At 43.7% G+C, this 13,410-nt stretch overlaps 2 protein-coding genes across 9 annotated transcripts in view; one reads left to right on the top strand and one right to left on the bottom strand.

The window, feature by feature from the left end:
• Positions 1–11,874, bottom strand: part of LOC111143596 (transcription elongation factor A N-terminal and central domain containing 2) — a 37,386-nt gene extending 25,512 nt beyond the window's left edge. Inside the window, exons 1-2 of the mRNA XM_022497423.1 lie at positions 11,626–11,874; positions 10,867–11,011 (exon numbers count right to left, since the gene is read on the bottom strand). Coding sequence (XP_022353131.1) covers positions 10,867–10,968 — 102 coding nt within the window. The 5' untranslated portion in view covers positions 10,969–11,011; positions 11,626–11,874. The remainder of the gene's footprint in view (positions 1–10,866; positions 11,012–11,625) is intronic.
• A 25-nt stretch (positions 11,875–11,899) lies between these two features.
• LOC111142801 (transmembrane protein 59) overlaps positions 11,900–13,410 on the top strand; it is a 28,778-nt gene continuing 27,267 nt past the window's right edge. For 6 of the 8 annotated variants that reach the window (XM_022496117.1, XM_022496116.1, XM_022496113.1 and 3 more), the window contains exon 1: positions 12,004–12,362. In XM_022496117.1, the coding sequence (XP_022351825.1) occupies positions 12,174–12,362 (189 nt within the window). In that variant the 5' untranslated portion in view covers positions 12,004–12,173. Of the gene's footprint in view, positions 12,363–13,410 lie in introns of all 8 variants that reach the window. The other 2 variants (XM_022496115.1, XM_022496112.1) reach the window with 1 other exon arrangement.

Here is a 13,410-nt window from a genome sequence, read left to right as displayed (position 1 = left end):
CATGTCAGACACCGCTGGGCACTTAGCAGAGAGAGGCAATAAGGATGAGAACAAAAGAAAAACGATACTAAGGTGAACCAACCCTATAGCTCACTTAAGTGTCTTAATTCACACGCAAGGATGGAGAGTGAGGAAGTCATAAAGGCATATTTATTTCAACAATAAAAAGCATGCCTCAACAGCTCCCCACTTCCTACATGATAAAATTCAAACTCTCTTATTTGAAAAAAAAAAAAAACTTAAAAACTTCAAACGCATAAAAAGAGTAACAGTAATTGAAAAAAGTTAACATTTTGCCATTTTGCATAAAATAACAAAACATTCTAAAGTTTGTCTCCTTATATCTTCTCCTGTTTCTAAAAGAAATCGCCACCTTAAAGTTGACATGCATCTTTGCACTAAGTGTAGAATAGAAACAATTAAGGAATCTGGGTGAAGGGGATGGGGTTGTGATCTTTGCAACTGTTCTGTAATTGTGAAATTATTTTGACTACAAATTTAAAGAAAAATTAAACTGGAAGACCAAAGAGTAAAGTTGTTTTTATAATTACAGAAAAAAAAAATCTTATCTTGCATGGTTACTACGCTGGGGGAGGTGGGTCCAGTTAGGGAAAGGAAGGGGGCACAGAGGGTTCTGGGATTCTGGTAACGTTCTGTTTCTTGGCTCTGGATACTGGTGACACAGATGTGCTCACTTTGTGAAAAATCTGTCAAAATGTCCACTCACGATTTGTCCACTTTTCTATATGCAGACTATAGTTCAATAAAAAGCAACTAAAAAAAAATGTGTCAATTCCCTTCCCTGGCTAGGGTCTGCTTCCAGCCTAGCATAGGGAGATGTTGGACTCCTGGCCCCATCTGCGCTTCCCCTCCTCCCCTCATCTCCTTGTTTGCTTTGACCTCTGACCCTTCCAAGTTACAAGCTGGGAAAAGGAGCAGTAAGGGAAAGCCTTCACTTCTTTTGTGATACTCCCTCAGGTGTGCTCTCTAGACTCGGCAGCCATGTAAAGCGGACTGTTCCGACTGTATTTCTCGTATGGGATGCTTCTGTGGTTCCCTGGAGACCTCCCATTGTTTTGAGATGGCACCTGCAGTTCTGGGAATGTTGGCCATGCCTCCTCGTTCAGCCAGCCGATGACACGTCCCTGGTTTTTGACAAACCACTTTACAGACTCTCTCTGTAGGGGTGTCACTGTCCTTCCAAGGATCCTTTTGAAGCTAACCCCTTTAATTCTACTCCAGGCCAGCCAGCATTTTCTCTGTTGTACCCACATCTTTGCCCTGAAGAATTCTAAGGGTTAACAGCCTTCCCATACAGCCACTCCCTCTTTTTAGACTTTCCCAGGCACGGGTCTGGTCTCTGTGTGCACCAGCTCCAGGAATAGAGGTCCAGTTCTCCAAGGGAAAATACCACAGCCCTCCCACTTTACCCAAATGAACTCTCTCTCCTCTCCTGCTTTTTTTTTTCCTCCTCTCTTCCTTTAACGTCAACCTTCTTCATAGCCTAGAGTAGGCGATGCGTTCAGGATTCCAAAACTGGTCTTCATGTACTGCCTTCACAAGTTCTACAGTCTACAGTCTAGAATCTCGTTTGGGAACACACTCTCCTTTGTTCTCAGCCTTTAGGTGCTTTAGCCAAAAATGAGAAAAGTCCTTTGTTATGATTTGCTACAGTATAAAGCAGTATCATTAGTGCTAAATGGTATGTAAAATAAATAAACAAAACCAGGTAAGGGGTTATATTCCATAGGAAGAAGGTGTAAAGTATAAACATAACATTCTGCAAAAGGCTTTTTCACTCATTATATTTTCTCGATTCATTCATACTGATATACGTAAACCCAGCTGATCCATGTAATAGTAATGAATAATATTCCATTATTTTTATATACACATGTCTTAGAATTCTAAAATGTATTCCCCTAATGGTTATCTAGGGTCTCCCTACCCCATATTTTTCCAGTTATAAACACTGCTTGGATGAACTCCCGCCTGTGACGTATTCAATACTGTCTTCCATCTCTTGACTTTCAACTTTTCTGGGTCATTACGCTTTAAATAGCCTATGGTGGCTTTATTTTGTACCCATCTGCCACCCAATCCGAGCATCTCTATCTTTTTAACAGGCAAGGGTAATCCATTTGCACTTATTATAGGCACAGATATAACTGGAAACACATTCTCTTTGCTTCTTTTTCTTTTCCTTTCTTATCTTTGCTTTTAAGTTTAGGTTTCTTTGGTCTTGTTTTTCTTTACGGGTTGGAAATGATATATCCTATTGCTATCATTTTAGTGTTTACCCTTACAAGTTTTAAGATGTAAGCTCAGTGAAATCTATTAGTGTACTCCTCATAAGCTTCTACTGTGGAAACCCCTATTAGAAATATAAACAACTTGTCTGTCCTTCGTGTACCTTTTCTTTCATATTTTTCTCCATTTCTCTGTGATGCATTCTAAGCGATTTCCTCACATCAAGCTTCCAATCCACCATTTCTCTCTGTAGCTCCAGCTAGTCTACTTTTAATCCATTCAACGTTTCTGCATCAGCACATAATTTTTTCATCAGCTGGCTTAACATTTCCCTCAAAAATCTGCCCACTTCCTTTTCATACTATCCTGTTCTTTTAATTTCTAGTCTTTTATCTCTGTGAAAATTCACATAGAGATCTCTTTGAGATTATACTCTTATCGCCAATTCTTGGCATAGAAATGCTATTATTTATCTCTGTCTGCGCATCCTCCCTCCGGGAAATCAGTTTTCTTGGAGAGTTTGTAATTTTGACCATGAGTTCATCTTTTTTTTTTTTTTAAATCTTCAAGTTTTTATCTTTTTTTTTTTTTTAAGAGTTTATTTATTTATTTGACAGAGATCACAGGTAGACAGAGAGAGATGGGGGGCAAGTAGGCTCCCCGCTAAGCAGAGAGCCTGACGTGGGGCTCAATCCCAGGACCCTGAGATCATGACCTGAGCCGAAGGCAGAGGCTTAATCCACAGCCACTCAGGCGCCCCACCATGAGTTCATCTTTAATGGAGACTGTTCTCTATGGGAATCTGGTGCCCCAGGTTGTGAGGTGTTTTAACAGGGAAATCTCACATTTGCCTTGGCCAAAGCCTCTGGATTTCTGTTTCTATACCAGTTTTTATGCTTTTTTTTTTTTTTCAGTTTTGCCCAGAGTGTAAATTTAAAACTATGCATAGTCATAAGAGTGGGGTTCTAATTTATTGTAGTCAATTCTTTTCCCTTCCAAAACCCCTGAGCAGAATACAGTCTCATGCTGTTTCCTTGGACTAGTGGATGGCATGTTTCTAGTTCATTTTTCACAAACTTGGTAGACCTGTTTCAGCTCCCAGCTGCAGGTGGAAATTATTAGCCTGAGCCCTTATCAGCAGTTCCCATACTGGCCCTAAATCTCACACCCCAAGCATTATATCTGGCTTCATAAAACTGTTTAGCTTCTGCTCCCACTTAAAGCTCAGGGTTTGAATTTCCTCTCTCTTCCTGGCATCTGAGGATTTCTCTTTCTTGCTTTCAAGCTCAGCTCTGTATTAGAGACCTTTTATCCAGCATTTCCACATGGTTGGAAAGAGGTTAGGGATTCCACATCAGACCATTCCAGTATAGGGAACTATAGAAACCCACACTCTAGCATGGCATAAAAGGCCTTACCTGACTTGGCTCCTGACATCTTTTTCAGCCTTACATTTGGTCCAACTATAGCAAACTATTTGAAGCTGCCTAAATGAACTGCAGTATTTCACACCCTCTGCCTGGGATGCTCTTTTTTTGCCTCAACCATATGATAAACAACTGTTTATATTTGAAGACTCTTTTCAAACATCCCTTCTGAGGCCTTTCTTGACTCTCTCATACCAAACTTGACCACACCCCCTTTTGGGTCCTCTGTAATGTGGACATACTTCTATTACCGTATCTGCCTTTTATGCACATACTTTTTAAAGGCTGTCTTCCCCTCTGACTAGGAGCCATTTGAGGGTTGGTACAATTTATCTGTCTCGCTAGCCCCAATGCACAGTAGGTATAATTGAAGAAAGCCATCTCTACCCATAAGGACTGAAGTCCAGTATAGTTTTCAGATCTGAAATTTTAGGTCAGAAATAGAAAAATCTACAGTCAATTCCAGAACAGAAGAATTCCATATATATCTGAGAATCTTTCCTTATTTCTGTCCAAATATGGGCCCCAAAATAGGTATTTCAAGTTGTTCTCTGAATTAGTTAGAGGGACAAGGGAAGCGGACACAGGGTATCAAAGGGGAAGCTACATGAGTAGTGGGAAGCTCATCACCAGAAAGAATATGTGCTGTCTCCTATACCATCTGGTCTTACAGTTGTGGCTGGCTGAAACATCAATTTTTGACAAGATGGAAACCATCCCACCAGAGGGGGCAGGGGACAATCTACTGGCTGATCAATCCTACAAAAGGAGCAAAGGTTTACAGAGCACTCTAAAGTATTAAATCTAAAAGAATTAGCATATCCTAGAATCTTTTAATAAAAAAAAAAAAAAAAATCTCCAGGGCGCCTGGATGGCTCAGTGGGTTAAGCCTCTGCCTTCGGCTCAGGTCATGATCTCAGGGTCCTGGGATCGAGCCCTACATCGGGCTCTCTGCTCAGCAGGGAGCCTGCTTCCCTTCCTCTCTCTCTCTGCCTGCTTCTCTGCCTACCTGTGATCTCTGTCTGTCAAATAAATAAATAAAATCTTTAAAAATTAAAAAAAAAAAATCTCCTATTACAACTAAGAGAACAAATCACTTTCCCTTAAGAGAGTAAGAAGAGATTAACCAAATTAACCTTTACGATTCTAATGTATACTACCGAGCTCTACTGGGTCTCACTTTTATTCCATGTGATACGGCTACAGCAAAATTACTTCTAACAAACTGATAACAGAAGTCCAATGTTCCTAATATTCCAAGATTTTTATACCTCCTCTGCTGGACATTCAGATGCCTCCACTTTCTTAGTTCACCCTATAGGGGGCAGATAGCGAAACCAGACTGTCTAGTTCAAATCCCAGCTCTGCCACTTACAGCTGCATGACCTTGGGCAAGCTACTTGATCTCTCTGTGCCTTAGATTCTTCAACTCTAAAATATGAATGATAAAAGCATCCATTTCACAGAGCTGTTATCAGAATTTAAAGAGTTAATATATGTAAAGCACTTAGCACAATTCCTGGCCCATAGACATGGGCTTAATAAACACCGGCAGTAATCACTACTATCCCTCCCATCATCACCAGTCCCAGCTCTAGTTTTCCTACACAAGCCTCTCCTTTTCCACACATGAAAAGAGGAAAATATTGGTCAGTTTTACTGCATGCCAGGCCAATACTTAGCCCTTTCGATAAGCATTTATCTATTTAGGTCTCATGATAACCCTGCAGGTTAGATATATTTCTGATGTTATATATATGTATAACTTATGTGTATATAAATATATATGTACAACTTTCTGATATTACTGACGAGGAAATTGAGGCTTGAACATTCAGCAGATCCTTGGCATTTAAGTATGATGCTGGTGTGTGGGAATAAGTTACTCAGTAGAGTAGACCTAACTCTCTAGAACTCACATTTAACTCAACTTATTTTTAAGTCGTCATTGTGTACACATCAAGTAAGCACGTTTGCGTGCACATAGCAAAGAAAAGCCAGAACTGCTTATTGAGCAGTTCTGTGTTACTACTTCCCTCCACCTAGCCAAATCTTTTCAACCCTTTAAGGTGCTCTGAGCACTTAAACAGACACTGAGCTCTTTCCTCTGAACTCTTAACCCTTACTGCCTAAACAACAATTTTGTAATGGACCACATACGATTTTCTACCATTACTTACTAATTTCTTATAATATGATCTCCCAATAGGAAGTCCCACGAGGGCTCATACTTTCATCTTAAATTTCTTTTATGTTCCCTGGAGTATCTAACTGACTGCTGGGCATAAAGTTGTTTTGCAGTAATATCTGTTAAAGTTTACTACCCAGATCCCGCAAGGGCATCCCCAGATAAGAATAATTATTGTTTATTCAATAAATTTTTACCTACAATGTAGCAGGCACTGGGTTAGGCCTTGGAGCAGAATCGGAACCTAATATGACACTCGGTCATCAGGAGTTTATAGTAGACTGCGGAAAAGTACAGTTAATCTGATAATTAAAATACAGTGAGGTTAAGTGCTATGAAAGATATCTGAACCAAGTACTAAGACAGTATTGAAGAGGGAAGGATTAATTCCCCCCAAAGGACCCAGAAAGCATTTCAACATTCACTTATTTAACAAATACTTATTGACCACTTGATATGTGCCAAGCACTGTGATAGGTCCAAGGATACAGAAGTAAATAAATTCCAAAGGCTCCTATACTCATAAAATGTACAATCTAGGATTCACAGGGAAAGTCACACTTGAGTGGGTTCACAAATGAGCACAGCAGTCCTCACAAAAAGAAAAGAGAAAGGTTTTCTAGGAAAAGGACCAGCATCAAGTCAAATTCCTGGAGACATGAAAGAGAATAGTTTATACAGAGACCAGCAAAATATGGGGTGTGGCTGGAATTCATTCCTGGGAAAGGGGAGCTATGAAGCATGGAATGAGAAGGCTCCCTGGGGAGCATAAGGAAGAGACTCATATGCCATGCCAAGGCTTTTAGGGTTTTAGTTCATTTGGTCATTCAGAAAAATGCACTGTGGTCTTCTATATACCAAGCCCTGTGCCAAGTACTGGGGACACAAAAATCAGTAAGATATAGTCTTTCAAAAAGCTCAGAGTAGGGGCACCTGCGTGGCTCAGTGGGTTAAGCCTCTGCCTTCGGCTCAGGTCATGATTCCAGGGTCCTGGGATCAAGCCCCGCATCGGGCTCTCTCCTCAGCAGGGAGTCTGCTTCCTCCTCTCTCTCTGCCTGCCTCTCTGCCTACTTGTGATCTTTGTCTGTCAAATAAACAAAATCTTTAAAAAAAAAAAAAAAAAAAAAAAGAAGAAGAAGAAGAAGCTCAGAGTATGGTGGAGTACAGCATTAAAAAAAAAAAAAACCAAAACACAGTATAGCACAAATAAGGGCAATGACAGGGGCATGTTTAAGATACAGGGATGGGGGACGCCTGGGTGGCTCAGTTGGTTGGACGACTGCCTTCGGCTCGGGTCATGATCCCGGGGTCCCGGGATCGAGTCCCACATCGGGCTCCCAGCTCTATGGGGAGTCTGCTTCTCCCTCTGACCTTCTCCTCCCTCATGCTCTCTCTCACTGTCTTGCTCTCAAATAAATAAATAAATAAAATCTTAAAAAAAAAAAAAAAGATACAGGGATGGATGGGATGCCTGGGTGGCTCAGCTGGTTAAGCATCTGCCTTCAGCTCAGGTCATGAGCCCAGAGTCCTGGGATCAAGTCCCACATCAGGCTCCATGGTCAGCAAGGAGCCTACTTCACCTTCTGCCTGTACATGTTCTCTCTCTCTTTCTGACAAGTAAGTAAATAAAATCTTAAAAAAAAAAAAAAAAGAAAAGATATAGGGGTAGCTTAGAAAAGGGAATGATTAGATTGGCTTTCTATCTGGGAGACAGAAGGATGATTAGGAAAGGCCACATAGTAGAGGAGACCCTTGAACTAGGTCATGGGGGACAAACAGGAGGTGATAAATTGATGATAACAGCAAACACTTGCATATTACTTAGTTCTATTCCAAGCACTTATCATATACTGACTCACTCATCCTTCATAACCACCTTAGAAAACAGATATTATCATTAATCCCATTTTATAGATAAAGACACAGAGAGGTTAAATAACTTGCCCAAGGTCAAATAATAAGTGGCACGGCTGGGATTTAAACATAGGCAGTTTGGCTCCAGAGTCTGTGTTCTTAATTACCACACTATACTGCCACCAAGACAAGAGAGTAAGGCCATTCCAGGCAAAGAGGACAGCATATGCAAAGGGTACGGAGATATGAAACAGCACACCATGTTGGGGAAATTGTGAGCGGCTGCCACTGATAGAATGGATAGGATGGTTAAGCAACTGCCTTTGGCTCAGGTCACGATCCCGGAGTACCAGGATCAAGTCCCGCATCGGTCTCCCAGCTCCACAGAGTCTGCTTCTCCCTCTGACCTTCTCTTCTCTCACGCTCTCTCTCAAATAAATAAAAAAATCTTAAAAAAAAAGGAATGTCAACAGGAAGAGCAGCAGGGGTGAAGCAGGCAGGTGCCAGGTCACAGAGGGCCTTGGGTGCCATTAAAAGAAATGTCTTCATCGGTAGGTAATGAGAAACCACTGCAGGACTAGGCAGGGAAGTGACCTGAGTAGATCTCCTTTTCTTCTATTCCTCTGGCTTAAGTGTGGAAGGGGAATGAGACAGGATGCCAAAGGCAGGGAGACAATTTACCAGACCATGGCACTGCTAAGATTTTTAAATTTAAAGTGGGAGATGTTAAGGACAAGAATGATTTTTAGGAAACAAAACTGAAAACTGGATATGAGAGAAAAGAGTTAAGGATGGTTTCTAAGTTTCTAGTCCCAGTTACTTGGTATATGGATTTAAAAGTAAATACACAGGAGGAGGCGCCTGGGTGGCTCAGTCAGTTAAGTGTCCAACTCTTGATTTCAGCTCAGGTCATGATCTCTGCACTGAGCAAGGAGCCTGCCTAAGAGTCAGTCTCTCTCTCTCTCTCTCCCTCTGCCCCTCCCCTGCTCACACTCACGTGCTCTCTCTCAAAATAAATAAATGAATGAATGAATGAATAAATAAATAAATAAATAAAAATAAATACAGAAGAATAAAGAATAGGTTTGGGAGAAAAGCTACTGCATTTAAAGGGAATGTTATTTTCTCTACACCTAATGCTTATTCTGCTTCCATAATCTTTACATGGTATATTCTCATCTTCACACAAGGACTCTCAACTGGGGCGTAAGCAGGGACACAGAGGGGAGAAGAGGCAGGTGGAAGTATACTAGAATCTAGATGTTTGCATATGAGTGTACAAGTAGTTCAATTAATGCCCTTCGCTTTTTCCCCCAGCTTGGTATCACAATCCTGCCTGCCACCTTCAGTCACTGAGAGTCACTGTTGTATATAACTCCGTGAGTACTCAGACAAAACAGAGACAGTTGAAAATTTTGGTTATGCACAGAACTCTAAGACAGGGAGAGATTTTTAAAGACCATCTAGAATTCAGTAGCTCTCAACCAAGGGCTACCTGGAAATATGTGAGGGCAGTTTTGCTTATCACAGTGGGAGGTACTGTTGGCCTTTAGTGTCTGAAGGCCAGGGATGGTAAATGTCCAATAACTCGCAGGACAGCTCCAAATAATGAAGAATTACCTTGCCCTACATGACAACAATGTTCCTTTGAAGAACTACCAATAGGGGTGCCCGGGGACCTCAGTAGGTTAAGTGTCTGCCTCTGGCTCAGGTTGTGATCCCAGGGTCCTGGACTGGAACGCCATGGCAGGCTCCCTGCTCAGCAGGGAGTCTACTTTTTCTCTCCCTCTGCCCATCCACACCGGCTCATGCTCTCTCTCTTTCTCAAATAAATAAATAAAATCTTAAAAAAAATACTGATAAAGTTTGACCCCCCACACTTTACAGATGAGGACAAAGGGAGATTCTAGGTAAGGAAATGACTTGCCAAAGATCACCCAGTTGTACTAGAAGGCCTAGAACTCGGGGCATCTGTTTATATACTCCTGTACTGCTTTCTAATATGGGTCTGGTAAGCCTGTGGCACATCTGGAAGAGGAGTCCAACTGAGTACATAAATCAAGTACTCAGAACACCACCTTGCTATCACAGCCCTGTGCGCATCTTCTCTAGCCCCAGATCCCACTCTCACCATCAGAGATCCAAGGCTGGAAGTACAAGTCCGGCAGTCATCCATATGGGAAGCGTCACAATAAATAAGGTTACCCTGGCCAAATACATAAAACGTGACAAAGCTCGGGGAGCATAAATATTAGGAGACTGGTAGAGGAGGAGGAACCAATAAAGGAAATTGAAAAGAAAATGTAAGAAGTTGGGATGCCTGAGTGGCTCAGTCAGCTAAGCATCTGCCTCGGCTCAGGTCATGATCCCAGGATCCTGGGATCGAGTCCCTCATCAGGCTCCTTGCTCAGTGGGGAGCCTGCTTCTCCCTCTGCCTGCTGCTCCCCCTGTTTGTGTTCTCTCTCTCAATCTATTTCTCTGACAAATAAATAAATAAAATTCTAAAAAAAAAAAAAGAAAGAAAGAAAATAAAATAAGAGGTCAAGAAGGCAAAGGGAACCAATTACAAATGTTTGTTTTTAGGGAAATAATTCTTACTTTATCATTAATTGGGTACCCATGTCCATTGATTCCTTGTTGCCTATCCTGTACTTATTCCTTGCCTCTTCTTTGCGAAAAGAATTCAGACATGAAGAAGTTGCAAAGAGTCCATTAACACAGTCTGTTCCCCAGTCTCAGCTACAGCTGCAGGCCATGTGATACAGTTCTGGTCAATAAGACAGGAGAGTAGAATATCATCACCCAGGCTTACTGAGTTTGTACAGAGTACACAGAATCATATTCCTAGTTTCACATTCCTAAAAGAAAAGAAAATGTTGCAAAAACACAAAAACACTTAAGGGGCTCGTTCTCTCAACCAGCAAAACATATGATATAGCCAAAGTAATCAGAAGAGTAATAGAAGTGGATGCAGGGATTGGTAAATAGGAGTCTGTACAGAGTAGGGAAGAAACAAATTAGGAGTGATCAGGAACACTTTGGGGAGAAAGTATAGGAAGAAAGAATTCACAGGTCTTCCATAGAACTCCACACCGCCTTGCTAGACAGTCCTTTCCACATTTCCTCTAGCCCCAGATCCCCTCTCACCTTCAGAGATTCAATCGTGGCCTGCTTGTAAATCTTTCCACCAGGAGCTTTCTTCTGAGGACTATTTTGGATTCTAGGCGTTCGAATGACGAATTTATCCATTGCTAGAGGACTGCCAACTACCTTCACGTGCTTGCAGCGCTTTCTGCTCAAGAAAGAGGTAAGATTCTAAAACGTCATCAAAACTGCTATGACGTGTTCTCTCTAAAGTGACATAATGGACTCCTATTCTAGAAGCATTCCTGAATTATGACGACTCTTGGGTGGAATTTACAGGAAAGAAAATTTTGTCTCGGAAAAGAATTATCTTCCTAAGAACTGAAACTGTATACAATGATCGGTGTAATTCCCGAGTTAAGACGTGCCTAGCTTTCAGAAGTGCACGCTGTGCAGGGGATTCCAATACTGGGCCAGGCATTGAACCCGGTGATTCTAAAAGCCTTTTTCAACTTGGATGAGGTTGAGACAAGGTTAAGAGTTTCACTGAACTCCATGAGGCTCAATATCAACAGCTACCCCACCATCACCACAATCCTAAAGGTTCGCCTAGTAACGAGCAATCACTAACCACCTCCAGATCTCAGCAGGGTCCTCACAACAAGCAGCAACCATCTCCAGGAACTGCTCGGTGGTGCAAGGACCCTAACCGCGACTGTCGTGCCCCAGATCCCTGAGCAAAAGGAAACACCATGCTCCTCTACCCTCAGCACTCAGGAGTCCAGGAAGGGGAACCTAACGAAGGTCTGACGTGAGACCCACCAGGAAAAGCAGCCCTGCCAGTAGCTGGACCCTTCCAGAGTGCACCCTTTGAGGATCCACTCCTGTCGGCACCTCGGCGATCAGAATTAAAATGACGCTTCCTTCCTGGACCGTGGTTTCTCCGACCTCAGAGCGCCTCTGAACCTCCGCAAACCACATTCCCCAGAATGCACTACAAAGGAGCGGGTGAGGCGCGCTCACGGCGACTGTAGTTCTCCGAGGCCGACTTTCCCCATCCCACCATGTTTCGCCCGCCCCAGAGAACTACATGCCCCAGCGTGCCCCGCGGAGGGAAGCGTCGGGGAGGCCGGTTCGCCCTGATACTCGCGATGATTGGATCCACCTCTTCCTGCCGTCCTAGGAGAGGTTCTTAGACCTGGAGGTGGGGCGAGAGGCGGCAGTTTTGGGCGGATCGGGGCGGAGCTGAGGAGACGGCAGAGGCGGAAGCTGCGGCCTGAGGGGCGGGGAAGGGGCTGGCCCCGGAAGGCAGAGGAAACCCTGAAAAGAAAACAGCAACAAGCTGAGCTGCTGTGACAGAGGGAAACAAAATGGCGGCAGCGAAGGGGAGCCTCTGGGTCAGGGCCCAGCTGGGGCTCCCGCCGCTGCTGCTGCTGACCATGGCCCTGGCCGGAGGCTCGGGGACCGCTTCGGCTGAAGCGTTTGACTCGATCTTGGGTGATACGGCGTCTTGTCACCGGGCCTGTCAGTTGACCTTCCCCTTGCATACCTACCCCAAGGTAGGTCCCGTCTGAACCGGGCTACGACCCTCCCCTGGCAGCCCATCTCTCCGCTCTCTCGCACTTGTGTCGGCTTGGGAACCTGGGTGTCGAATCCACACCCTTCAACCGCTGTCTCCCACCTGTGTAGCTCCTGTTTTCCTCCCTAATTCTACCCGCACCCCTCTCGTGCTGTAATTACCGGAAGTTTGTGCTGCATCGACCCTATAATAGACTGGGGACGCAGAGATGAGCAAGACATGACCCATTTCCTCGGGCAGCTTGCGGGGTGGCAGGGAAGACGAGCACTCCGATGGGGAAGAGGATATAGATGATTAATGCAGGGTCTTCACGTTCGAGGGGTGTAAGGGATGGTGGGGGGTAGGAGCGGATATGCAAGCCCACAAAAGGTTAGTTTATAACCCGTGTTTACCGAGCGCCTCTCTGGGCCGGGAGCGCACACTCTGTTGTGGGAGTCAGAGAAGCAGACAATTACACCGTGGTATGAAATATATTAAGTCAGACCTAGTAGTTGTGAGACGCACAGGAAGGGCTTTCCGCCTTTGTTGAATTACTGTGTGCGAGACGCTGCCACTAGGGCTTGGGGTGGCTTAGAGAAGAAGCAGTTAGGTTTCTGCGTTCAAGGAACTTAACCGTTCAGTGCAGAAGACAGAAGGAATTCGTGGCGCGGGTATAGAAATGAGACTGCCCGTGGGAGGTCGGGGTCCCAGTTTACCGAAGGGAGTGACCCTGCTTTCACTTCTCATTCGCCTGCGGTTGATGCCTTTCCTTTAATTCCATTCCGCTTCTCAAGTTTTTGGGGTTGTTTTTTTTTTTTTTCCAGATTAGGAACTCTGTTTACTCCACATTCTAAATTGTGTGGTGACTCCCCACCCTTTCCCATATGTAATTTGGATATATGCTTCCTTCCCCCCACTGGCTTTTTTTGTAAGAGCTTTTGCTGTTGTTACTGGTCTTTTCCTCCTTGTATTCCCTTCATCTCCTCTGTGCTGTTGGCTTAACCGTGTGACTAGCCCTCTTTGTGCTCTCAGACTACAATGGAACCACG

The sequence above is a fragment of the Enhydra lutris genome, unplaced genomic scaffold, assembly GCF_002288905.1.
Source record: "Enhydra lutris kenyoni isolate GAN:26980312 unplaced genomic scaffold, ASM228890v2 scaffoldscaffold9, whole genome shotgun sequence".
NCBI lineage: Eukaryota > Metazoa > Chordata > Mammalia > Carnivora > Mustelidae > Enhydra > Enhydra lutris.
Note: the sequence above shows the minus strand (reverse complement) of the source record. Positions and strands in the feature narration are given on the sequence as shown.